At 35.2% G+C, this 26,134-nt stretch overlaps 1 protein-coding gene across 2 annotated transcripts; it reads left to right on the forward strand.

Moving 5' to 3' along the window:
* Positions 1-471: 471 nt before the first annotated feature.
* Positions 472-22,270, forward strand: mmp25b (matrix metallopeptidase 25b). 2 transcript variants are annotated; one of them, XM_079851488.1, is made up of 11 exons: positions 472-534; positions 2,746-2,853; positions 4,241-4,373; positions 9,234-9,378; positions 10,303-10,592; positions 14,920-15,096; positions 16,472-16,565; positions 17,158-17,240; positions 17,391-17,543; positions 18,258-18,539; positions 20,777-21,942. In XM_079851488.1, the coding sequence occupies exons 2-11, from the start codon at positions 2,746-2,748 to the stop codon at positions 21,025-21,027; spliced, it is 1,716 nt and encodes a 571-aa protein (XP_079707614.1). In that variant the 5' UTR covers positions 472-534; the 3' UTR covers positions 21,028-21,942. The 2 variants fall into 2 exon arrangements, with proteins under 2 accessions (XP_079707614.1, XP_079707615.1); XM_079851489.1 differs by lacking the exon at positions 472-534 and having other exon boundaries at positions 2,612-2,853; positions 20,777-22,270.
* The last annotated feature ends 3,864 nt before the right edge of the window (positions 22,271-26,134 follow it).

The following is a 26,134-nucleotide window of genomic DNA, read 5'->3' on the forward strand; positions in this document are numbered from 1 at the left end:
TGATGTGATGTGAAGTCAAAATGAAGACATCAAGTCTCACACATTTAGGCCATTTATATCCACTATAAAAATAGCAGCAAAATTTCCCCTAACAACGGTAAATGTGACGCACTTACTGTAGCCTATATTGGGAACAAACAACACTTTTGCTATATAAGGACTAAAGTGTGGTATATTGCTAAGTCGAGTTTTGCATCGTTTACCACGTTCATGTGTCTGACAGTCAGCGAAGGGCAGTATTTCAGATACATGTATTTAAAATACATATTTGAAATACAAAATACTATTTTGTATTTTAAAGCCTTTGGAAAAAATATAATGTAATTTGTATTTAAATTTAAGATGAGTATTTTTGTATTTTCAAAATACATAAAATAGTTTTTGCCTGTCAACCTCTTTATCAAGTAGCCTACTGATTTCGTGCATCAACTAGTTCAGAAACACCCCCTCCCCCCAACCTCAACATTCATGTGTGTGAGCTGCTTTAGCCTACAACTCAACTCAGCATTGGGTCAGCGATTTTTCTGGAATAAGGTGAGGATGTCATGATCAATTCTAGTTGTTGATTAAAGTTAAAATAGTGCATTATTCAGATTTGCCTTCAGTTAACATTAAAGAATAAAAGAGCACAGGCAGAAATTGGCTTTAGCCAATCAGTCTTGATCGGTTGTTGTTTTTTATCAACTATCTTGTCAAATGTGTTTAAAGCATTAGTGCATGTTAGGGCTGGGTGATATGACACTACATACAGTATCATAACGATGGTATAAAGTGTGAATCGATGGAACTTTTTCTAAATCGTTTACATAGATGGGCCTATTTGTGGGGTAAGCAAATGTATCCGTGCAGCTTTTAGTGGGCAGGAATTATTGGAATGTTGGAGTGGAAAAAGAAGCACTGATGAATGATACACCACAAACATCTTCAGCTTTTAGTTTTATTCATAAAAAAAAAAAAAAAAACTTGAGGTAAATATTGTCAAATGAATTCTAATTTTAAATTTTAGATAAACTTTCTGATTTGAATAAACTTATAGAAACAAATAAACTGTACATAAAATCAAATTACTAAAGGCTACTTAAAAAGCATTACTACCTGCAAGAAGAAAAAGAAAAAAAGGGCCTCAAAAGAGTTTGAAATTCAGTTTTTGCTGTGGTATCAAAACTGATATTGTGAATTGTGAAACCATGATATATTTTGTTACTGTGAAGTAAAATTAAGATTTTGGTCTTATCGTCCATCCATATTCTTTGCTAAATAGCAGAAAAGGTTCCCACATACATACAGTATGAATATTTTAATAGTGTTCACCACAAGTAATAGACTACATTGTAACCTGGTCAGAAAGAAAGTATATAAATGGTTGCTATTTTGCATACGTTTATTTGTAATTGCCAGCCAGAAAGAAAGAAAGACAGAGAGGGCAGAGATAAGGTTAGGAATTAAATGTCAGTAGGCCTATGTAGTTTCTTCATTCATTGTGACCTATACCTGCACTGGATGGCCAATTTCACATGTATTTTGTGTATTTTCAAAATAGAAAATACTGTATTTGTATTTAATAGATTATTTTTTTTTTTCATTTTATTTTAAATACATTTCCATGTATTTATGCCCATCTCTGCTGACAGTGACATACTTTGAGCAATAGGCTTTTGTTGAAATGTGTCCTATGGCAAGTGTTACAAAACTACTGTGGAACTGCATCTTACATAGATTAGTGCGACACACTTCAGTTAAACACACTGAGACCTTAAACTTCAAAGTTAGCGTCATGAATTAATTCTTTTTTTAAACACATGTGTACATTTCCTGAACCCCTGTGATGTTATTTTCCTGCCACAGCGTCCGGTCACACAATCACATTTAGGCAACATTATTTCAAAGTTTTTTTTGTGTCATTGATGTAGGCTTGTCCGCAAATGATTACATGATTTATTTTTGATACATTATTGATACATGATCATTAAAAGTAGCTTTCTTGCACAACTAGAGTGATAATAGATTTTCTCTAGATGTTGTAAGCAATATTAACCTACATATTGAAAATAAAAGAAAGAATAATTGTAATTGTTATCATTGCAGTGTTTGTTTTAATGAGGGTGACAACTAAAACAGAACAATATTAGTGTTGTAACAGTAAAATTGAAACATCCTGTGGCTTTCAGTTATGGGTGTAACCACTGCACCTTATCCTCAGTTGTATTTTGTGGTGTTTTTTTAACTGATTTTTTAACTGATCTTTTGCAAAATCTGAGAATGGCAAAGCTTAACTTATTTGAAATAAAGGCATAATTGAATAGTTAATGTTAACTGCCTGAACTTCGTATTTCATATTTTGAGCACTTCTTGCGTCGTTTTTTGCCTCTTCACGATGACGCGCTTAATTTAGTCCTAATTTGTAAGTCGCTTTGGACAAAAGTGTCTGTTAAATGACTTAATGTAAATGTAATTATGCATTTTAATACAGTTAAGTAAGTTCAGCAGGGAGTGCGAGATTTTTCAGATACTGTATTTCAGATTTCATCACAATGCAGAGAGAGAGAGAGAGAGAGAGAGAGAGAGAGAGAGAGAGCTCTCATCGATTGGTCTGCCCAGCCTAGTCCTTAGAGAGATAAATTGAAAGTAGAGCAAGAGAAACAGAGCAAATAACGGTATGAGGAGATAAGGGCAACATTAACTTTAGAATAAAGGCAGATCCTTTTAATTGTTGGCAGCTGTTTGTTTTTTAATCCGTCCATGCAGATGATTTCCTCAGGATGTCTTTGCTTGGTTCACCTGACCTGCACTGTGCTTGTGTTTATCTCTCCGGTTCATTTGGCTCCGATGCCGGACCAGTACTCTCGGGGTGTGGTAAGAGGAGCCTACTCTGCATTACTACAAGTTAAACTCTTTTTAAAAACAGAAAGAAAAAAAAAAAAACATTGTGCCATATGTAGAAAGTGTGGTTGTTCTTTGTGTTTTTTGTTTCATGTGCATATGTTAATTTTGTATATGTGTAAAATCCCTGTGAGACAGATGTAAATAAATTATCAGTGGAATTTCAGGGATTTTTTTTCTAGAGAAGTGGTTCATTTCTACGAGAACAGGGATTTCCACACCACAACAATACATTATAATGACACAGAAGGATGAAAATCTTTTTCATTATTATCTTTTTCCAAATGATGAACGATGATCATCATATTTTATTGTACGTTGGTGTGGATGCTAATATAGTTACTGTTATAGTAATTGTTCTTATTGTGAACTGGCCTTTAAACTTTAAACGAAAATGATAAAATGTCTCTATTCATGTGTATATTTGACTAAGTTAAGGCGAGACACGGCAGGCAAAAACATAGTTTTTTTTTTACTGGTCAATTTTGAGATTTTTGGATATTTGTCTTCTTTCAGACTTGTGGTGAAAAAAAGTCAGAAATACACATTTAGGTCTTTATTTTACTACACTTTGTCTGTTTGCGTCTGTAGATTTCTCATAAATTCAACAAAAGTTGGCGTTAAATCATCCCGCTGCTCCACGATCGCTGTCTGCACTCTGTCATGACATACACCATTAGAAAGCTCTCTCTCTCCTGTATAATGCTGTCAGATTTAAATATGGTCATTTCCTTTTTATCAGCAACCAATCGTGAAAGTAAAAGGGCTGAATGCGCAATCTCATTGGCTGATGATAAATCTTTAAAGCCCGTTTTCTCAAAATGACTTTTCTCTCACACTCCAAGTCCGTAATCTCCACTTCAGTAGCACCGATATACACCAAACTTTCCAGTCTTGTACCTAGTTATATTATGAAGACATTTACAGGGGGATTTGTAAATATATTATTCCTAGCCTGATTAATATAACATTTTATTCCAAAAAACATGGCGAAAATAATTTAAGGCTATTGACAGTATATTTTGATTTACAGGATAACAAAAGATATCCATAAATCCCTCTGTAATTTTTTCCCATCTAATACGTGAACAAAATGAAAAAATAATTTTTAACCTGGCTTTATCCAATACTCAGATTTCGTTTTTTAAACTATATGCAAATTAGTGCATATTTAAATAGATATTGCCAAATTTGCATATTTAAACATTAAATTACAGATAACTTGTAATACATTTTTTTCTCATCTTAATGTAGGTAATCAACTGCAAGTTTCATGGTGATATCTGCTAGTTAAAAATTGTACCCTATTCACCTGTAGTGTCTCGCCTTAAATGAACATTTAGTGTGTGATTTCTCTTAGGACTGGTTGAGCAGGTATGGGTACCTGCCCCCCCCGGACCCCCGCACAGGGCAGCTGCTGACGAAAGAGGGCATTGAGAAGGCCATCAAAGAAATGCAGAGATTCGCTGGCCTCAAAGACACGGGCAGACTCGGTAAATGCAGTGTGTGTGCCTCTCACAGAAAGTACTTCATCACATGCAGGAAATGGTCTAACGGCTTTGTTTCACAAAACTTTGAGAAGTCTTTTTCAGTGCCTTTTTTTTCTTCATTTATTTGTTCTTTTTTGTTCTAGATTTCCCTGCTTTGTTTCTAATCAAATTAAATCAAAACTCCATCCCAGCTAACAGAAATATGTTCGAAAAACGTTTTAATAATGTTCACATTAAGTTTCTGAATGTTCTCTGAACGCTCAAAACATCCCGTTTTAAAAACTTTTCTTGGTTCATTCTTGCTTATGTGAACGTTAAGGGAACATTACATTTAATCATTTTGCAGACATAAAGAGACATACATACATACTTTTGAATGTTTGAGTAGTAGTTACATTTAAAAAACGTCATGAAAACATCCAACCAAATGTTTCAGGTAGGAACATTCCATGAACAATGTATAAATAATGTTTTTGTACTAACTTTTTAAGAACATTATTAAAGATCAGGGGCCGTATTCACAAAGCATTTTATCTTACCACTAGGAGTACTCCTAAATCGCACTAAAAGATTTTAGCTAGGAGTTTTCTCTTAAAAATTATTCACAATGCCTTTCAGACCTACTCTTAGTAAAGAAAAATAACAACTAAACTAAGAGTGAGTCTTTGTTGCTATGGGGATGACGTCATTACTCATGCACGAGCTTGACTGAAGTGACCACCTTGATTGGCTGATGATTGTAACGTGGGAATGATTCCTAACACCTCCCCTACGATGATGAGTGACAGGTGACAGGTCTGAGAATGCGTGTGCTACACAAGTAGTGCGAAGGACATTCATTTTTAGTGCCAAAATTCAAGATGGCAGACAATATATGCAGAAAAATCACAGAAAATAAAATATATAATCTTTTCACTTCTATAAAGGCTTTAAAATGGTAAACTTTTTGATGAATGTATTCCTAATAAGGCAGACAAGTGAGACACAGACTATTTTCAAAATATTTATTGGATCATTTGCCCCAAAAAAAAAAAAAAAAAATCTGCATTTTGTTTCATTATTGAAGAGTTCAACAAAACAGTCAGTCATTGTCACTCAAGTATTTATCCTCATCACTCTCACTGTCACTGTCTGACTTCTCAATATTGGTGCATGTCTCCTCAGAGCCCCTCACACCTGCAAAGTTGCGTACATGGTAAGTTGTTGCTCTTGCAAGAACACCTTCTACTGCATTGGCTGGCAAGACAAGAGCACTTCACAAGCTCCACAACAGCCTCTGGTGCTGGTGGAAGTTTTGACAGGACAGGAGCCCATTGCCCATCATCAATTTCCCTCCATCCCAGTGATAGTGCGTCAAGAATCTTTGGAGCAGGCACTGTATCTTGTGCCCAAACATTTGCTTGCCAGTGTACTCTCAGAATGTGCTCTGTAACTGCTCCTGAAGTGGGACATAGTTTTTCCACTCCCTGGTTGGGTTTTAGAGTTTTAAACATGTTCCACCGAAGGGCTTTAGCTGTTTCATAACCAGGTTTGAAGAGCTGACACATGAATTTCTCACATCCAGCTAACACGTCTGGAGAGGGATGAGGACCTACACCAAGCCTACAAAGTGCATTAATGGCATCATCATCTGTCTCCATGAATGACTTGAAACAAGAAACCTTTCCTTTCCCACGGATATGGCCTGTGGTATCGCAACCTGTGAGTGCATGGAACCCTGGTAATGCTGCTGCACGCTCTGGGCCAAGAGCCATGTAAATAGGTTGGAGTTGTATCTTTCGTCGATGATCTCCAGTGCCCATGATAATGAGACTGTCTTTGTTGAGGTCTGGTACCCTGCGTAGGGCAAGCACCAAGACATCTGTGTTCTATGCTCTATGCACTATGCTCACCATGTTAACTTTTGAGGCCATAAGGAGGAGCATTCTGCATGAGAAGCTCACAAGAAGAGGCGGACACTCTACTGATCATGTACGCAGTAGCAGTAAGTCATTTTGGCAAAACCCCACACATATCTACACATGTGACACAGATGTCTTGGTGCTTGCCCTACGCAGGGTACCAGACCTCAACAAAGACAGTCTCATTATCATGGGCACTGGAGATCATCGACGAAAGATACAACTCCAACCTATTTACGTGGCTCTTGGCCCAGAGCGTGCAGCAGCATTACCAGGGTTCCATGCACTCACAGGTTGTGATACCACAGGCCATATCCGTGGGAAAGGAAAGGTTTCTTGTTTCAAGTCATTCATGGAGACAGATGATGATGCCATTAATGCACTTTGTAGGCTTGGTGTAGGTCCTCATCCCTCTCCAGACGTGTTAGCTGGATGTGAGAAATTCATGTGTCAGCTCTTCAAACCTGGTTATGAAACAGCTAAAGCCCTTCGGTGGAACATGTTTAAAACTCTAAAACCCAACCAGGGAGTGGAAAAACTATGTCCCACTTCAGGAGCAGTTACAGACCACATTCTGAGAGTACACTAGCAAGCAAATGTTTGGGCACAAGATACAGTGCCTGCTCCAAAGATTCTTGACGCACTATCACTGGGATGGAGGGAAATTGATGATGGGCAATGGGCTCCTGTCCTGTCAAAACTTCCACCAGCACCAGAGGCTGTTGTGGAGCTTGTGAAGTGCTCTTGTCTTGCCAGCCAATGCAGTAGAAGGTGTTCTTGCAAGAGCAACAACTTACCATGTACGCAACTTTGCAGGTGTGAGGGGCTCTGAGGAGACATGCACCAATATTGAGAAGTCAGACAGTGACAGTGACAGTGAGAGTGATGAGGATGAATACTTGAGTGACAATGACTGACTGTTTTGTTGAACTCTTCAATAATGAAACAAAATGCAGATTTTTTTTTTTTTTTTTCATTTTTTTTTTTTTTCTTTTTTTTTTTGGCAAATGATCCAATAAATATTTTGAAAATAGTCTGTGTCTCACTTGTTTGCCTTATTAGGAATACATTCATCAAAAAGTTTACCATTTTAAAGCCTTTATAGAAGTGAAAAGATTATATATTTTATTTTCTGTGATTTGTCTGCATATTGTCTGCCATCTTGAATTTTGGCACTTAAAATGAAGAAAAAAATCGGAAACAGGTTGTTTTGTATTCAGTGGGGTCCTAGCAAGTAGAAAAATACCAGTTGCCCAGGCTGGAAAAATAATTTCCCTCTTCCTGCAAAAGCTCAAAAGTTTCATTTTGTTTATCGTTTCCTAGTAACAAGGGCTGGCTATCTTTCCCATTGGCTTCATGTAATCCATTCTCCCCAATAATTTTCCATGTCATCTGATTGTTAACAGAATTATTGTGGTGAGCGCAGAACATTATTTTAATTAAAATGATTATTAGGTTATATGAAGGAAACTTTTAACCAGTCAATGTGTTTTTCCGGGTATGCCAATAAATAGCATAATGGTGGTTACACCCATCATTGGTTGATAATCATGATAATTGATGTTACCCATGGTCGTATTTATTACCTAAGTCATTCAATTAATTAGAAAATGTATGTATATAATGATATACCTAACATATATCCATTTGAAATGTTTAAAAAGGCGATTATTTGCTATTTTTGGTGATATATCCGCCATCTTGGATTTTGGGCCTGTGGAGCCCGGGAAAAAATCGGAAACAGGTAGTTTTGCAAACTATAGGGCCTGAAGAAGTCAAAAAACATAATTTGCAAAAATCTATATGAAATGTTCCAAACACTTTATTTTGCTACATATGGCCCTGCACTATTTGCAAAGAGAAGAACATTTTAATTTGATTCACAATGAAACATTACAATTAGTTTACATGCAATGAGTAGCCTAGTTTTGGTTGTTGTTGGTGGCGTTATTGCATCCCTAGTTATGCCTACAATGCAAAATTGTTCCCTCGCGATTGGAAGCTCCTGTAGCCGCCGCATACGCATTTCAAAACATCGCAACGTGAAATGCCACAAAAAGCGGTTTGTGAATAGGTCTTAAGGCCCGTTCACACCAAGCACGATAACTAAGATAACGATAAAGATAACTATATATGCGTCCACACCAACGACCGATAACGGTCTAAGCACGCGCGCGCCCGGATGATCCAGATCCATTTTAAATGCGCGAGACCTTTAAATTAGAATGGATTCTGATTGGCTGTCAGTGTTTTATCGTTCGACAGCTGGAAAAAAATCGTTCTGAAAGTGATCCCAACGATATCGTTCCTCATATCTTTATCGTTATAGTTGTGGTGTGAACTCTGTTATTCTTTAATATGGAGAACGATTTTTAGAATTATATCTTTATCGTTATCTTTATAGTTATCGTCCTTGGTGTGAACGGGCCTTTAGTGAGTTAGGAGTCCTCTCGACTTCTTTTAATCTGTCCCAGGCTTAGGTGCTACTTTTAGGGCTAAAATGCTTCGTGAATTACTCTTAGTCAAAAAAATTAGGAGTCCTAAAGTTACGAGTGACACGCCCATTATTTTTAGGAGTTGCTCCTAAATTCGCCAATTAGGAGCTACTTTTAGCCTTAAAATTCTTTGTGAATACGACCCCTGATGATTTTGAACGAACATTCTGGTAGAACATTTGTTGATAACTATGAGATAACCTTGCCACAACGTTAGCTAAACTTCTGAGAACATTCCAGGTTAGCTAGCTAGTTTTCAATTATTGATATATGCAAGTGTAATGATGAGATTTAGAGTGACTTTTTCCTCATGCTGTGGTTGGTGGGTTCAATACATTTCCTCTAGAGAAAGAACTATTTCACTGTCCCTCCTCCTCACATGGGGTTTTATTACATGTACTGTAATGGGCTCTGTATCTCTGAAGTCTATATATTGATCTGAGACCTTCTGTTCTGTGCTTCTCTAGACAGTGACACCCTGAAACTGATGAGCACACCACGATGTTCATTGCCGGACATTATAGGGTTCGGGGACTTGCTGAAAAAGCGAAGGAGGAAAAGAAGATATGCCACCGTTGGACTCCGCTGGAAAAAGTCTGACCTCACATGGAGGTCTGCATCGCTAGACACACATGCCTAGCTAACAAAACATGCCCAGCTCATAGTAATGTTAATAGAATGTTTGTTCACAGTTATCTGGTGTTTCATAATTTTCTCAAAATGTTTGCATAAAAACAGAACAAAGTTTTCCATTCCACTGCGCTACTTTTCCATTATTTTTCAATGTAAACATGCACTAGATGGACGTCTTCAACCGTTGCAGTGTCTCGCGCGGCATTCTAAAAACACGGCGCTCAAGTTAAAATGAGTTCAACTTTTTTTAAAACTTGAGAACTTTTTTCTGTTTTTTTCACTGAAGAAAAATGCTTAAAAATATAGTTTAAGTCAAACTAAGTGAAGTCACATTTATTTATGTATTACTTTATACAATACAAATTGTATAAAGTTGTATAAAATTGTAATAAGTGTTAATATTGTCAAATTCATCAATTATGAAACATGATATCTTATTATTCAGCTCAGTTTCAGTGTTGTTTCAGCATTGCAGCGTCTCGCGCATGACACGGCATTCTATAAACCGTGGCGCTCAAGTTAAAATTAGTTCAACTTTTAAAAAACCTGAGCTTTTTTTGTTCCATCGACCTGCGTCTCGCATTTTTAACAGCAAAAACACATTCTGTGTGAACCGACCCCAACAGCCTTTTTAAAACGTTTTAGTTGAACTTTGTTCCAGAATGTTGAGAACATTCAAAAGTAACTTTTCCATAAGGTTTGCCGGATAAATATTTAAAACAACTGGACATTTTGAATGTTCAGAGAACATTCAGAAATAATGTTATCATAACTTAATGGGAACATTAGCAAAAGGTTCTTAGAACATATTTTTGTTAGCTGGATGGTCACTGCCGAGCGTAACAACTTACAATAACCCTTTTAAATATGCAATCACTAACTTATCTCCGTTTTGCCTACTAGCATCCAGAATTACCCATCTCTCCCTCCATCCCTTAAACCCATTGCTGTACAACCTATAATGGGCTATGCCTTTAAAGCCTGGAGTGATGTCACCAACCTCGAGTTTCATGCTGCTTCCTCGAGCGAGCAGGACAGAGCCGATATTAAGATCTCTTTCGTCCGCTCGCTCCACGAAGACGGATATCCATTTGATGGGAGGGGAGGGACGCTTGCTCATGCCTTCTTCCCAGGGGAGTATGATCTTGCTGGAGATACACATTTTGATGATGAGGAGAGCTGGACCTACGGAGGCAAGATATACAAGCATTACCAAATATTCACTGATTGATTGATTTATTTATATTTTACTTTATACAATACAAATTGTATAAAGTTGTATAAAAATGTATTCATATTGTCAGAGGTGGACAGTAACAAAGTACATTTACTTCAGTACTGTACTTAAGTACACTTTTTGAGTATCTGTACTTTACTTGAGTATTATTTTTTCTGGAAACTTTTTACTTTAACTTCACTACATTTGAAAGACAAATATCGTACTTTTTACTCCACTACAATTCTGTCAAGGTCCTTGAGTAGAAAGTAACATCAGTCCGTGGATGATTCTGGTTGCAGGGGTTGCATTTTGGTTGAAAATGAAAGTCGGGTTGACGTCAGAACCCTGCATCTGATTGACATCAGAACCCGACGTCAGATTGACGTTGGATATTGATTGAAAATGAAAGTCGGGTTGACGTCAGAACCCGACTGATGTTGGTTTCTGACGTCAACCCGATTTTCATTTTCAACCACAATACAACGTCTGTCCAACGTTGGAGATCAACGTCAATCTGACATCCCTTACGAAAAAAAAGTATACTTCAAGTTCATTTTATGAAGTGTACTTGAGTAATGTTCAAGTATATTTTTAAGTATACTTTATAGTAAGTATACTAATGTCAATATGTACTAGTAGTAAACTTGTAAGTGTACTATTTTAATACCGCTTGGGACTAAATTGGCCCACTTGAAGTATATAAAAGTATATGTTTAAGTGTACTATAAGTGTAACAGTAGTAAACTTTAAGTGCACAACTAGTTCATAATTATGTTTCTCATTTGTACTGCAAATGAACTTATGGGTATACTAGTAGTTTACTATTTTAATACTTGTAGCAACTTTGAAGTATACTCTCAGTAAACTACTAGTTTAGTAGTTTTATACTACAAGTTTTCTTTAAGTGAACTTAACATCATACTTATAGTTTACCATTTATATATTATTTTTACTCTTTTAGTGTACTCTCAGTAAACTACTAGTTTAGTAGTTTTATACTACAAGTTTTCTTTAAGTGAACTTAACATCATACTTATAGTTTACCATTTATATATTATGTTTACTCTTTTAGTGTACTCTCAGTAAACTACGAGTTTAGTAGTTTTATTCTACAAGTTTTCTTTTAATGTACTCTCAGTAAACTACTAGTTTAGTAGTTTTATTCTATACATTTTCTTTAAGTGAACTTAACATTATACTTATAGTTTACTATTTATATACAATTTTTGCAGTTGCAGTAGGCCTATACTACTATGTTCAAATGTTATTTTTTATACTTGAAAAATACCTTTAACTCTAGTTTTAAAAACATTTTATTAGCTTCATGCATCCTTTTTTATCAACACTTGAATGTCAGTAAGTTTCATAAAGAAAGGCAACATTTTGTTAAAATGTTGAGAAAATAGTTGAGAAAATCACATTTTTGTCAAAGACTACGCCTTGATCAGATCCAGAACGATGATCAAAACACAGGTGGAGTAGATCGAGTCCGACACCCCCAAAGCTTCACAGTCGTTTTCTCTTCATGGGTTAGGCCTACGCTTCATTTCATTTGGAAACATTAAGCAGTTTTGATTTACAAGCTGTTTAATGTTTGATATCACATTATTTTACATTTGAGTGAGCAATCTTCTATCACATGTTTCAGGTTCTTCTTCTCCTGTGTTTTGATCCAGAGATTCTGTACTTGAAGATGTGTCATAGCGCCCCCTACCGTATACCAGTGAAAACATGGATAGCTGGAAAATTCAGTCAATGGTGGGGAAAAGTTTAATTAAAGTAAATATGTACACTACCAGTGGACTAGCCTATCCAAAAATTCAGATACGCAGAATTAGAAACATATCTGTTTTATATCAATATTTTAATCAATATTTTCAAACAATGTAAGTTTCATAAGACTGTATATGAAAAACTATGTAAAAAAAGTATATTTAATAGGCTACTCGATCAAAAGAGTTAACTACAAGCCAAGTATACTTTGAATAATTAAAATTTTAAGTATATCTCGATCAAAAGATTGAGTACAAGTATAGGCCAAATATACTTGGACTTTTCTCTCAGTATAAGTCAAGTACACTTAAGTGTAATTAAGTATATTTTTGAGAAGTATATAAAATGTAGACTGAAAGTATGCTTTCTTCTTTTTAGTTGAAAAGAAGTATACTAATAGAACACTTGAATAAACTTATTTTCCATGCTTATTTTATTTACTCTATAAGCTATTCCACCCGAAAGTTTGTTACTATATAAAGCTGAACATGTTAGTTTATAAGACAGTATGTAATATTATGTTTTTAAAAAAGTATTTAATAAACTACTCAATCAAAATAGTAAACCCAAGTACAAGCCAAGAATACTTAGAATACTTAATTATACTTTTAAGTATATCTCGATCAACAAGTATAGGCCAAATATACTTAGACTTTTCTGTCAGTATAAGTCAAGTATACTTAGGTGCAATTTGAAGTATATTTCTGAGAAGTACATAAAGTATATTTCTGAGAAGTATATAAAAAGTAGACTGAAAGTATACTTTCTTATTTTTAGTTTAAAAGAAGTATACTAATAGAACACTTGAATAAACTTCTTTTTCGTAAGGGATTGGATTCTGACATAAACCTGATTTTCATTTTCAATGTTGGGTTTGGTCTTCTAAATGCGAATTTTGTAACTTTTTTGGAGCACACTAGCTTATAGATAACAGTAAGGCTAACATATTCCTACTAAAAGCCAAAAAACTTTAAATAGGGCAGTATTTGAGGGAACAGCCATTTGGGTGTCCGAAACCATTGTGAAGAATTTATTCAATCTCACAATCAATCCCGCTACTGGAACTGTGTTCTAGAAATAAATGTGATATTGATATGAGGGTAGGTATGCAGGCATAGATTCAGAGGCATACAGTACTTTAAGTATTACATACAACAATGTAACAATAATAAAACAATGCATTAACATTTACTTTTTACTTTTGATACTTTAGTGTTTTTAAAAACGAGTGCTTCTGTACTTTTACTTAAGTAAAAATAGCTCTTTACAACTTTTACTTGTAACGGAGTAATATTTGACCAGTAGTATCTATACTTTCACTCAAGTAAGGAAGTTGTGTACTTCGTCCACCTCTGCATATTGTTTCAAAGCAGCTTCACACATTAATAAACAGGAAAATAACAGTTAATGCTCATGAAATTATGAAACAAATGACATTTAAGCTGAAAAGAAGACATCTTATTATTGAGCTAAGTTTAGCTCAGTGTTGTTTCAGTTCAGTTCAAGTGTAAAGCTCATCAACAATGAAATGAGTTCAGCTATAAGCAGCTCTACAGAAGACAATAGTTTCATTATTCAGCTCAAGTCAGTTCAATGTTGATTCATTTCAGTTCAATAATGGTGTCAATATTGCAAAGCTAGTGTCATCATCCAGCTTAAATCAGTTAAATCAATTTGTTCTCATCTGATGGTGTCAGTCTGAGCAGTTACTGAATACTAAATGAAGTTCATGACGTAAGTTTGAGCAGATGGGTATAAGCAGCATCTTAGCTTACATCTTCTGATGACGCATTCTCTAAAGCATCCCATAAGCCTTTTTTTAATGTATTTCTCAAAAATTGATTTAAGAACAAACTTTCAATCATGGACAGCAAGCCAAATCTGTTCACCTATGCCGTATGATTATATGATCAAACAAACTCGTGAATTGTATTTTAAACCCAAATATATAGAATAGAAGCCCTCTTTAAAATGATCTTTTTCCCCCCCCTAATTTTAAGTGTTACAACATTAAATTCTCCCTAATTTTGGGGCTTATGAGTTGCCTAAAATGGCATATTTGTATAACAAAGGAGTATTGCTGTAATTTCCATCATGCCAAGAATTTTAGAAAACATTTGACGGAAATGAGAAGTGAAGCACATCTCCTTAACATAAACTTTTTTCAGGTTTTCTTGCTTTCAGAGCAGTTTTATGAGGTTAATATTTGAAAATTGTTTTTATTTGAATATTTTTTAATCTATATTCGTTTTATACGTTCAGTTTTAATAGACTGCTAGCTAACTTATGTTAAAAAAGTCCCAAGACCTGGAGAAAAAAAAAGGAAATGTTAAAAAAAAGGAAGTTTGTCAAGTGATTGTCATTACCATCACTTCATCTTTATTGTAAGACATGTGATACTAAATCCTTTAGATGAAGTTTTTCATGCTTTTAAGTAGTCAAAAGTGTCCTTCATTGACGAATCATCCACTTATAAAATGTCATTATACATGAATGACGATCTCCTCTTATTCTCTCAATGTTTTCAGATGACAGCGGCACTGATTTGTTCGCGGTGGCTGTGCATGAATTTGGTCATGCCCTCGGTCTCTCTCATTCTTCCTCTTCTCCTTCCATCATGCGCCCGTATTACCAGGGTGCTGTTGGTGATATTGCATCTTACACTCTTCCAGCTGATGATCGCTATGCCATTCAGTCAATCTATGGTAGGAATATGCTCTTAATAAGCTTTGTGCACCTGCTCTGGAAGGGATTGTTCACCCAAAATTGAATATTGTGTCATCATTTGCTCATCTTATTTGCTATTATTTTCTTTCTATGGAACACAAAGAAAAAACAAATCACATTCCTTTTCTCCATACTAAACATGAGGACAAAATCACAAAACATATCACAAATAATACAGTAGCTTAATGTAAAAAACAAAGTGATTTTCTTTTTTTTGTTTGTTAGTGAACTATTTATTCAAATAAGAACATATGTTAAGAATGTAAAGTTAAATAAAATGTGAAATGTAACACTTTTTAAACTGTTAGCTGCTTTGAATTCATTATCTGTAAACCAATCTTTCCAGTTATTCGCCTTAAAGGGTTAGTTTGCACAAAAATGAAAATTCTGTCATTAATTACTCACCCTCATGTCGTTCCAAACCTGTAAGACTTTCATTCATCTTCAGAACACAAATTAAGATCTTTTTGATGAAATCTGAGTGCTTTCTGTCCCTCCATTGACAGCTACACAATTGACACTTTCAAGCCCCAGAAAGGTAATAAAGACATTAGTAAAGTAATCCATGTGACTCCAGTGGTTTAACCTCAATATTATAGGGTTCACCAATCTCGGTCCTGGAGGGCCGCTGTCCCTGCAGAGTTTAGCTCCAACCAGCTCCAACACACCTGTTTGAAAGTTTCTAGTATGCCTAGTGAAACCTTGATTAGCTGGTTCAGGTGTGTTTAATTGGGGTTGGAGCTAAACTCTGCAGGACAGCGGCCCTCCAGGACCGAGATTGGTGAACCCTGTTATAAAGCGAAGCAAGTGCTTTGTTTGCGAAAAAACAACATAATTTACCACTTCTTCTTTTTTTTTTTTTTTTTTTTTTACATAACATTAATCTCAACACGTGTTTACGAGAGCACAACGCATGCGTGTTGTGTTGACGCGAGAACGGATGTTGTTGCGTGAACGAGCGTTGGAGATAAATATTTAGTAAATAAAGTGGTAAATTATGTTTTTAATTTTAACTTATTTTTTGTGTGGAAACAAAGCACTTGCGTCACTTCATAAAATTGAGGTTAAACTGTTACATGAATTACTTTAATGATGTCTTTACTACCTTTCTGGGGCTTTAAAGTGGTAGTTGCTTAGGATGTCAATGGAGGGACAGAAAAATCTCAGATTTCACCAAAAAGATCTTCATTTGTGTTCTGAAGATGAAAAGTCTTATGGGTTTGGAACAACTTGAGGGTGAGTAATTAATGAATTTTATTTTTCTAGAATTACATTTTTTAGGTGAACTAGCCCTTTAAGCCGAGCTGACCATATCTAAAGTTGTGGCTGTGGTTTTGGCTTGTTATTTGACAGGAATGAAGAAAGGCTCGCCAACACCATCACCGAATAACCCAACATCACTCTTACCCAAGCCACCAAAACCACCCAGTCCCAAAGTACCATTACAGTGAGTCATGTTTACCGAGACACATGCAATACCGTTCAAAAGTTTGAGGTCATTAAGATTTTTTTTTTTTAATTATACTTTTATTCAGCAAAAGAAGCATTACATTGATCAAAAGTGACAGTAAAGACTTTTAAAATAATCAGAGAGATTTCTGTTTCAAGCAAATGCTGTTCTTTTGAACTTTATATTCATCAACTAATCCTGAAAAGAAATGTATCACGGTTTCCACAGAAATATTAAGCAGCAAAACTGTTTTCAACATTGATAATAATCAGAAATGTTTCATATTAGAATCACATGACACTGAAATTCAACTTTGCATCACAAGAATAAATTACATTTAAAAATAGATTCAAGTAGAAAAAGTTATTTTGAATTGCACAAATATTTCACAATATTAGTGTTTTAATGTATTTTTTGGTCAAATAAATGCAGCCTTGATGAGCAGAAGAGACTTATTTCAAAAACATTGAAAACTCTTTCAGGCCCCAAACATTTGAACAATAGTGTAGATACACTGCCATATCAGCTACTAATAACATCTCCAGCACTCGATGAGAAGAAGTTCAAATTAAAATCTCTGTTTGTCTAGACCGGATCCAACAGCCCAGAATCGTTGTGAGGGAGGTTTTGATGCGGTGGCGAACATCAGAGGAGATGTTTTCTTTTTTAAAGGTACAATCTACTATGCTGTCTAAAATCTTTACAGATTTTGCCTAGCTTAAAAGATTATAATAAAGCTGCTACATTTAATATATTTGTAGCTCTTTATTTGATTTCTTTTAAGTTCATTTGTTTTTGTTTCATTTCCTCTGCTTCGGTCAGGTCCATATTTCTGGCGAATCCAGCGGTCTGGATCTCTCGTGTCCTTTCAGCCTGCTCTCATAAAAAACTTCTGGATTGGTCTTCCTCCTGGCACTGACAAGATAGATGCAGTTTATGAAAGAAAGAAGGACAGCAGAATCATCTTCTTCATAGGTTAGTTTCTTTTTCTTCATTTGGTTGCACAATGGAAGAACAAATACAAAGTTCTGTAATGAATCTCTAGATGGTGCAGGCTAATAGGTCCTTAACTCAAATGCTTGCAATCACATCATTCTCTATAGGGCGCAGCTGATTGGTTCCTGCTGCATCAGCAGCCAATGAGCTCGCTGCTCAACTTTCATATACTTGGTTAGCATTTGCCTTAGCAGTGCAGCGTGCTTTCATAAACCCTCCAGCTTCCCCAGCTCTACCTGTATAGATCTGCTACGGGTAATTCATGTGCACTATATTGTACAGCAGAAGCATGTCTTATTTGCTCACAGCAGCGTGTCGTGTATGTATTGGCCATAGCAAGTCAAGTCAATTCAAGTCACCTTCATTCATATAGCGCTTTTAACAACATAGATAATTTCAAAGCAGCTTCACAGTGATAATAGGAAATGAAAGTAACATAGATTGTTCTGGCTTTACAGCAGCTCTAGAATAAAGTTATTGTCCAGCTAAAGTTAGTTTTAAAGTTAAGTCCTGTACTTGTTGCAGCTGCAGCAATAACAGCAGCAGCGTTGCAGATCTATTTCACCAATATCAACATTGTGGCAACACACTCTGGGAGTTGTCATGGCAGAAATCAGTTTGAAAATGCTTGTTTCTGTAAGTGATTGCTTGTAAAAAAAAATTTTTTTTTTTTTTTTTTTTTTTTTTACATAGGCTCACAGTACTGGGAATTTAAAGACACCGTGGCGATTCCTGGTTATCCACGTCCGTTGTCCGACTGGGGGCTGATCTCTCGAGGTAGAAAGGATGTGAAGAGGGTGGATGCGGCCTTCGTTTGGGCTCATAATGGAAAAACCTACATCTTCAGCGGTGAAGAGTTCTGGAGGTTCGATGAAGGGACTGAGAATCGTCGTCTAGACGCAGGTTATCCCAGACTGTCCTCCCTCTGGAAGGGTGTGCCCGCTACCCCTGATGACATCATCACCTGGGGAGAAGGTAATGTAGAGAACGTCTGTTTACCTTAAGTGCATTTTCAGCTTAGTATACAAAAGAAGCTTTTGTTATCATTCATATCAATCTGTAGCGGTCAGTGAAACTGTTTGCAAGAGAGCGCTGAGTGACACAGTTTGCAAGAGTGCGATTATAAACACAACAAGGCTATGAAAGCGACTAGTGAGTAGATTATTTTACTGTACCTGTTGATGATGTTTAATGTCTCAGACAACCTCTGTAGACCCATTTAACTACTTGTTAGCAACCGCCTTTTACAAGACAAGTGAAAGCTTAAAAAATGTCCAATGTATTTTATGTCATAGAAAATATCTTGAGCTTGTGTTCACCACAGACCTTATTTTAGGCGTGTAACCAAAAACCTATTAAAAAAAAACAATAGCTGCGTCTGATGTCGCACTCTCTCTTGAGTAGGTACTTATTTTGAATAAGTAATTACTTCACGATCATGTGACCTTCAAGCCTCAGTTGCGTCACTTCACAGACATTCATAAATCCTCTCCTGTGGCCTCATGGGATAGTAAAGAGTCCATCATATGCACACTTCAGAATCTCGCCGGAAGTAGTAGGTCATCCGGGGACATTTTGCCTACTCTTATGAGTACTGTGAGTTCGGATATACTTCTTTTGTCAAATGCCGTTTTTCGCCTACTGTATATAGTAGGGAAGAATGCGATTTCTGATGCAGACTTCAGGACAATGGAACCGGATTTGCAAAAATGCCCCAAATATATGGTGATGGCGTCAGATGCCCATCTTAATTTTTGTTCTTGATCATAGATGGCACAAAATCTCATTTTAACACATTTAATGAATGTCAGTGCTTTTCTTAATTTTGTCAATCTGCATATCAGAGGGTTTTCTATGGAAGCTTGTTTCCGCCACTGAATAATAAATAAATAATAATAATTGCGACTTTTTATCTCACAATTGCGAGTTTACATCTCGCAATTCTGACTTTATTTCTCAGAATTGTGAGATATAAAGTCAGAATTGCGTGAAATAAAGTCGCAATTGCGTGTTATAAAGTCAGAATTGCGAGATAAAGTCAGAATTGCGTGTTATAAAGTCAGAATTCTGACTTTTTTTCTCGCAATTGCGACTTTATATCACGCAATTCTGACTTTATAACACATAATTGCGAGTTTATATCTCGCAATTCTGACATCTTTTCTCAGAATTGTGAGATATAAAGTCCGATTCTAAGGGGATAAAAATAGACTTTTTTTTTTTTTTTTTTTTACCTCAGAATAGTTTATATCTCACAATTCTGACTTTAACACGCAATTGCTACTTTATATCATGCAGTTCTGACTTTATATCTCCCAATTGCGACTTTATTTCTCAGAATTGCGACTTTAATATCTCGCAATTGCGACTTTATTTCTCAGAATTGCGACTTTATATCTCGCAATTACGACTTTATTTCTCAGAATTGCGACTTTATTTCTCACAATTCTGACTTCATATCTCGGAATTCTGAGAAAAAAAGTCAGAATTGTGAGATAAAAAGTCGCAATTATTATTATTTATTTATTATTCAGTGGCGGAAACAAGCTTCCATAGTTTTCTCTTCTTAAATCTGAATATTAACATATGTGAGATTTCGTGAGCAGAAACTTAATACTGTAGATATTTGATGAAATTTTCTGTCTCTGGACATGACATCTGGACACTGATATTGTATTATGTTAAAAATGTGTCTATTTGTTAATGAGGGATTTGTGGACTTATTAATATCTTCAAAATCGTGGAGTAAAAGATATTGTTTTACTTGAAAGTGAAAATATAAAATGAGACCCTTGGAGTAAGATGCCCCCTCAGAATTGGCACATAAGACCCCAACTGGCATGTTGTTACTAGTTTTGTTGTTTTTCTTTTACATTTTATATTAATTCATGGGGTTATTATTCAATAATTCCTTGAGTTACATCTCAAACATCACTATTCATTTACCCATAGGCTAACTGAGGGAAATCATTCAAGTTGAATTTATAGTGTTGCCATTATATCTAATATGAACAATTAAATATGTATTCATATCGTTTCATAATCATAGAATAAAATTACCTTAGATGAATCTCTTTTACTGAAAAACTAAACTGGCAAAATTCATTATTTGATTGAAAAAACATTTTATTTATGTCCTCTTCCTGAATGTTTCATAGAAGGCAACTTTTTCCCATCATGCCTATGATCCATCTTCTTGCTTTGCCTCTCAGGAGATGCCTATTTCTTCAAGAACAACTCGTACTGGGTGCTGAAGAGCGGAGAATTGGACCAAGACATTGTCAGTCCCGGATCGACCGCAGTTGATTGGATGAAGTGTCCGGAGCCAACTCCAACCAAACTTCCAGACAACCCACGTCAAAAAGGAGACTGTAACTGTGGCCTCAACGGAGCCTCACAGATGAGTGCTTCATCGTGGTTACTGTCAGCCATAGTACTGCTTTATCCAGGTGTCTTCATATAGACCTCGACCTGCAATAACTCATCAGCCTTATTTTACATGGACTGTCTCAAAGCACTTAAAGTGATATCAAATATCCAAAGATTACTTAAGAGCAGATTCACATAGTAAAAGACATGGTTTGATCTATGCAGGTTTAACGTACAAATATATTAAAATAGATTATTTTTAAGCTTTTTTTTTCTTTTAGAATAAGGTTCAAGGTTGTAGTCAAATTAATTTAACTAAATGAATTTATTATTTATATTTACTGTTACCCTATTGCATTGTTCTGCGACTACAGGATAAAAATATAGAGTACGAAGATTTATCTAAATGAATTCTTTTTTATCATGAAGGCAGCTTGAGATATGCCCATGTGATCTCTAGCTGCAATGACAAGTAGGATCCACTTGTGGGCATTAACACACACCGTGGCAGAGCTTCAATAGGTTAGCTGTGTTATCTAAGCAGGGTGTCAAATTCAGTTCCTGGAGTGTCGCTGTCCTGCAGAGTTTAACTCACCTGAACCAGCTAATCAAGGTCTTCAGGATCACTAGAAACCTCCAGGCTGGTGTTTTGGAGCTAAACTCTGTGGGACAGTGGCTCTCCTGGAGCGGAGTTTGACTCATGCGGGGCCTCATTTATAAAACGTATCACACATACACATATTTGAGAAATGATCATAAGATCAAATGTAGGATGGTTTCTACGCAACATTTTATAAATGAGGCGCCTGATCTACGGCCTTGCTTAAATTCACAGGGCCTGGAATTTTGCTGGGACATTTTGATAAAAGTATATGGGTCAGAGGCATGATGCTTTTTTGTCTGGATCGAAATATTTATTAAAACATTCTTACAAATGCAATTCATAAAAGTAATGCAACTGTCATCACAATGAAGAGAAAAGGCTCATTGATTAAGAATAAAACTCATGAAAATAAGTTATTATTGTATTATTTCTATGAAAAACAAAAACCGCATTCACTTCTTATTTGAAAAACTTTTTCTTGCGATTCAATGCAACCAATGTGCAGAAACACAGAAAATGTGTCATGGTTAATTGAGTTTCTTAAAATATCAAATAATATAACTTTTTTATGACAAGGCAAGATACTGTGAGTGTGTTTTAAACAAGATTTATCTTTTTTTTTTAAATCTGACAGCACAGCCCACCTCAATATCTTTAGCAAATTTAAAGAGTCCAGATTTAATTATTGCTAATGACTTAAATGTATGTACTTAATAAAATCATTTTTCAATCCAATTTAGTATTACTGAGATAATATTACAGGTTACACGTTCTTTTGAAGGTCCCCTTCAGACATTCGGTTGACTAACTAATATTCTAATGAGAGTTAATTGACATTCAGGAGTAACATTACTTACAGTCATCAGAATGTCTGAAGGGGACCGTCAAAATAAAGTGAAACCATAGTTTAAATATTTTTTAATTAGTTTTTATTTCTGTATTATCTGTTTTCATTTTAAATGTAAAGTTTTAGTAATTTTAGTGTGTATTTGTCATTTTTATTATTGTTTTTTAAAATAATTAAATAATTAAATCATATTTGTTGTGTGTAAAATATTTATTTCACTTAACGTTCATTTTCTTTCAAGTAACAAAGATGTTATGGTTTTAGTCTTAGTAAATAACCCTGCTCAGAGCTTGTTGTAGGTATGAAGTTTGACAGGTGAGTGTTTCAGTCATGACGTTAGTCAATAGAACTGGAATGTTCAATGTTCACTTCCTAGACACAGTTTAAATGGAGCTACAGTTAGATGAACATTGATCCGGAAAGACTAGTTATTGTTTGATTTACACCTTTAGGCAAAACTGAGTATAATTTATTTAACAATGTTTGCATGCAGAAAATAATTGGATTTCAAAATGAAACCAATGAATGATACCAAACTAAAAATACCAAGACATGCCAAAGACAAGTGGAAGCACTGAGAAGATGAGATTAAAAAAAAAGGTATTTCTAGCATTCTAGAAATGTTTTTATCATAAAGTCAGAAATACCAGCTGACTGAAACCACGACTGTTGTGTTATGAGGGTAAATGTCTTCCAATACTAGTAATACCATGTGTATTACTGTGCGTACGTGTGTGTGTGTGCGTGCGTGTGTCAAACTTCTGACTTACACTAAAATAAATAAATGGCACAAGACAATGAATGTATTTGAACATTTGACTTAATTACAATAAACACACTAATAAAGGAACTGCATATTACATAAGATCTTAACAATAGGATTACATTTCTGTGAGATGATTTATTTAGGTATTTTAAAGGAAGAAATCAGAAAGCTTTTTTGTTTTTTTATTTTTATGTTTAATCAAATGTAAACTTTTCCCTTTATACAGGAGCATGTAGACAGGACAGTGGAGGGGGAATAGTGATGCACTATTAGTCGACGCAGACCAGAAACGTATAGGACCCGTTTGATTTCTACACAGAATGCTGTATTTTAAAGCGATTGAGGAGATTAGGAGGAGAGACGGTTAGACAGACTCTACATTTGAAACAACACTGACGAGTAGAAGAGATAAAATGCACCAACATAAATTACACACTTTTCAAACTACACATCCATTGTGTTCACAGTTTTGCTTTAGTTTCATATTAAATCTAAAGGGGAATCTAGTAGACTGTGGCTGTCATATAAACAAAACTCGATTGGCTCAGTGGCGTAACTTTATTTTAAAAAGTGGGTGGGACAGGTGGGGTGGGGGTTGCTAATAAAATGATAAATCAGATATATGTACAATAACATTACGATGTCCAGCAATCGATTTAAATAGTTGGCTACATGGGGTTTAATTTGTCGTTTAATGAGATGTAGCCTAATATATGTTGTCAGTGGCGAGAATTTTCGTGTGTATAAATACATAGATCCGCCTAGTTGACCAACGTGTACCTTAATGGTCCAGTGGTAGAATTTTAGCCAACCGTGTCAGAGGTTCTGGGTTCTAATCCGTACTCGTATAGTTTTTTTTATTCTCATCTAAACCGATTATGTTCATCAGTGGTTGTATATCTAGCAGGGACACGTTTGTGTGCATTATGTTTTGTGATTTCACCAGAACGAATAGAGAGTATCCGCAACGGATTGAAGCACAGAACCGAGTGAAGACAGTGCGGCGTGTGCGCGAGCCACATGAGAAAACACTGTATCCGCGCCACTGATCGCAGCGGCAACGGGCACTTTGATCACTTGATTTAAAAAACATATTTGAGCGCTAGATAGTCTCTTATTTAAAAAACGAACGAAATGAATGCTCTGCTAGTTAACTGGAGAGGTTTTATTTATTTGTAGAATTGGTACATTCTACATGATGTTCATTCATGCGAGATGTTTTAAAAAGTGGTGGGGACAATATCGACCCTGGCAAAAAGTGGTGGGGACATGTCCCACCCGTCCCACCCGCAAATTACGCCTATGGATTGGCTATTTTAAAAAAGGGGAGGAGCTGCTCGATATGTCCCGCCCTGTCTTCCTGTTTCAGTGGAAATTACGATCTTTAAGGGTCACCCAAAAAAAAGAAAGTTCTGTCATCATTTACTACGTTCCAAACCTGTATGACTTTCATTCTTCTGGGGGACACTAACAATCTTTTGAAGAATATTTCAATATTTAGGCTAAATAGTTTTTATCCATACAATAAAGTCAGTGGGGTCAAAAGAACACTGACTTTCATTGTATGTACAAAATAACACACAAAAAACACCCTACTGAGAATTATATAAGTTTGAAACATAAGGGTGAGTATGATAACATCCCTTTAACAAACAAAAAAATCCCATGAAATATATTTATATTATATATTTACTTATAAGGATTTTATATTTTAAATAGTGTTTTAATATGGAATAGTGTGATTTTAGTATTTGTCACATGAACATTGTTTTGTTTTTTCCACAAAACTGTGTCTGCTTAGTTTGCCTGTGTTCTTATTAGAACTCCTTGGCATTACCCTCTTGTTTGTTACCATGGTTACTAATTAGTTCCCTCTTTGCTCCACCTGTGTTTTTCGTCTTAGCTGTTGTTCTCCATTTTACATTTAAGCTAAGTTTGGTTTATGGTTTATCTTCTGTTTATTTGTTAATAAAATCATCTTCGTCTTATTGGATTATCTACCACACCTTGCTACTTGAATATTATTATAGTTTTTTGTTCATATTTTGAATACATTTTTCTGTTTTCACTTTAATTTTAGTCATAGTAAATTAGTTGTGCATTTATTTTTTATTTTTTTATTTTTTAAAAATGTCTAAACAGTTCTTATTCATTTTTATTTATTAGTTTTAATTTATTTAGTTTTAGTTATTTTAGTACCTCATTAAACTGAATGAAAATGTTGCCATGGCAACTATCTTAAATTATATAGGCTAGTTTTAAGTAATGACAATGTTTTTATGGTTTTAATTAATTATAATAACCATGGTATTGTCATTATAATTATCAAAATGTCATTATTTTTCTGTTTATATAACAGTATTGCAACTTATATAACAGTATTGCAACTTGTATAACTGCCGTGATAAGATTATTTTTCGTTTGAAGGTTGATGGAATTGTCAGTGCTAATATCACATTACTGAATGGCACTCTTTTAAATGGATGAAGGAATTTTTTTGAACAATAAACACGATCCACAAAGGATTTGTGAAAAAAAAAGCCCAAGTGTGACAGTAGTTTACACCCAAATTTATGGCACCCGAAAGCGTAATAGAACATTTTGTCCTTTTTATCGCCTTTGAAATGGAAATGGTTCAACAATCAGCAAACCTGAAATTCACACCCTCTGGATTACATTTCAGATATGTTTGAGATAAAGATTGTGTAACAATACACTTAATTTAACGTTGTAAACACTCCCTTCTTCAATAAATGTTTGATGAAATAAATATCTAATGAACACTTTCAGTAAATCCCATCTTTGTTCTTAAATCGAGACCTTTACAGTTTAATTAATAGGCCTCAACTGAAAATTAGCTTGAATTTCAATCAAGGACATATTTGGACGAAACTTCACACAAAGAAAACCTTGTAAAACTTGTAAAACAAGCTGAATTGTAATGCCGCAGCATTGTACTGCACCAGTAAAACCATTTCTAGAAC

This window comes from Squalius cephalus, assembly GCF_949319135.1.
Source record: "Squalius cephalus genome assembly, chromosome: 19".
NCBI classification, from domain to species: Eukaryota; Metazoa; Chordata; class Actinopteri; order Cypriniformes; family Leuciscidae; genus Squalius; species Squalius cephalus.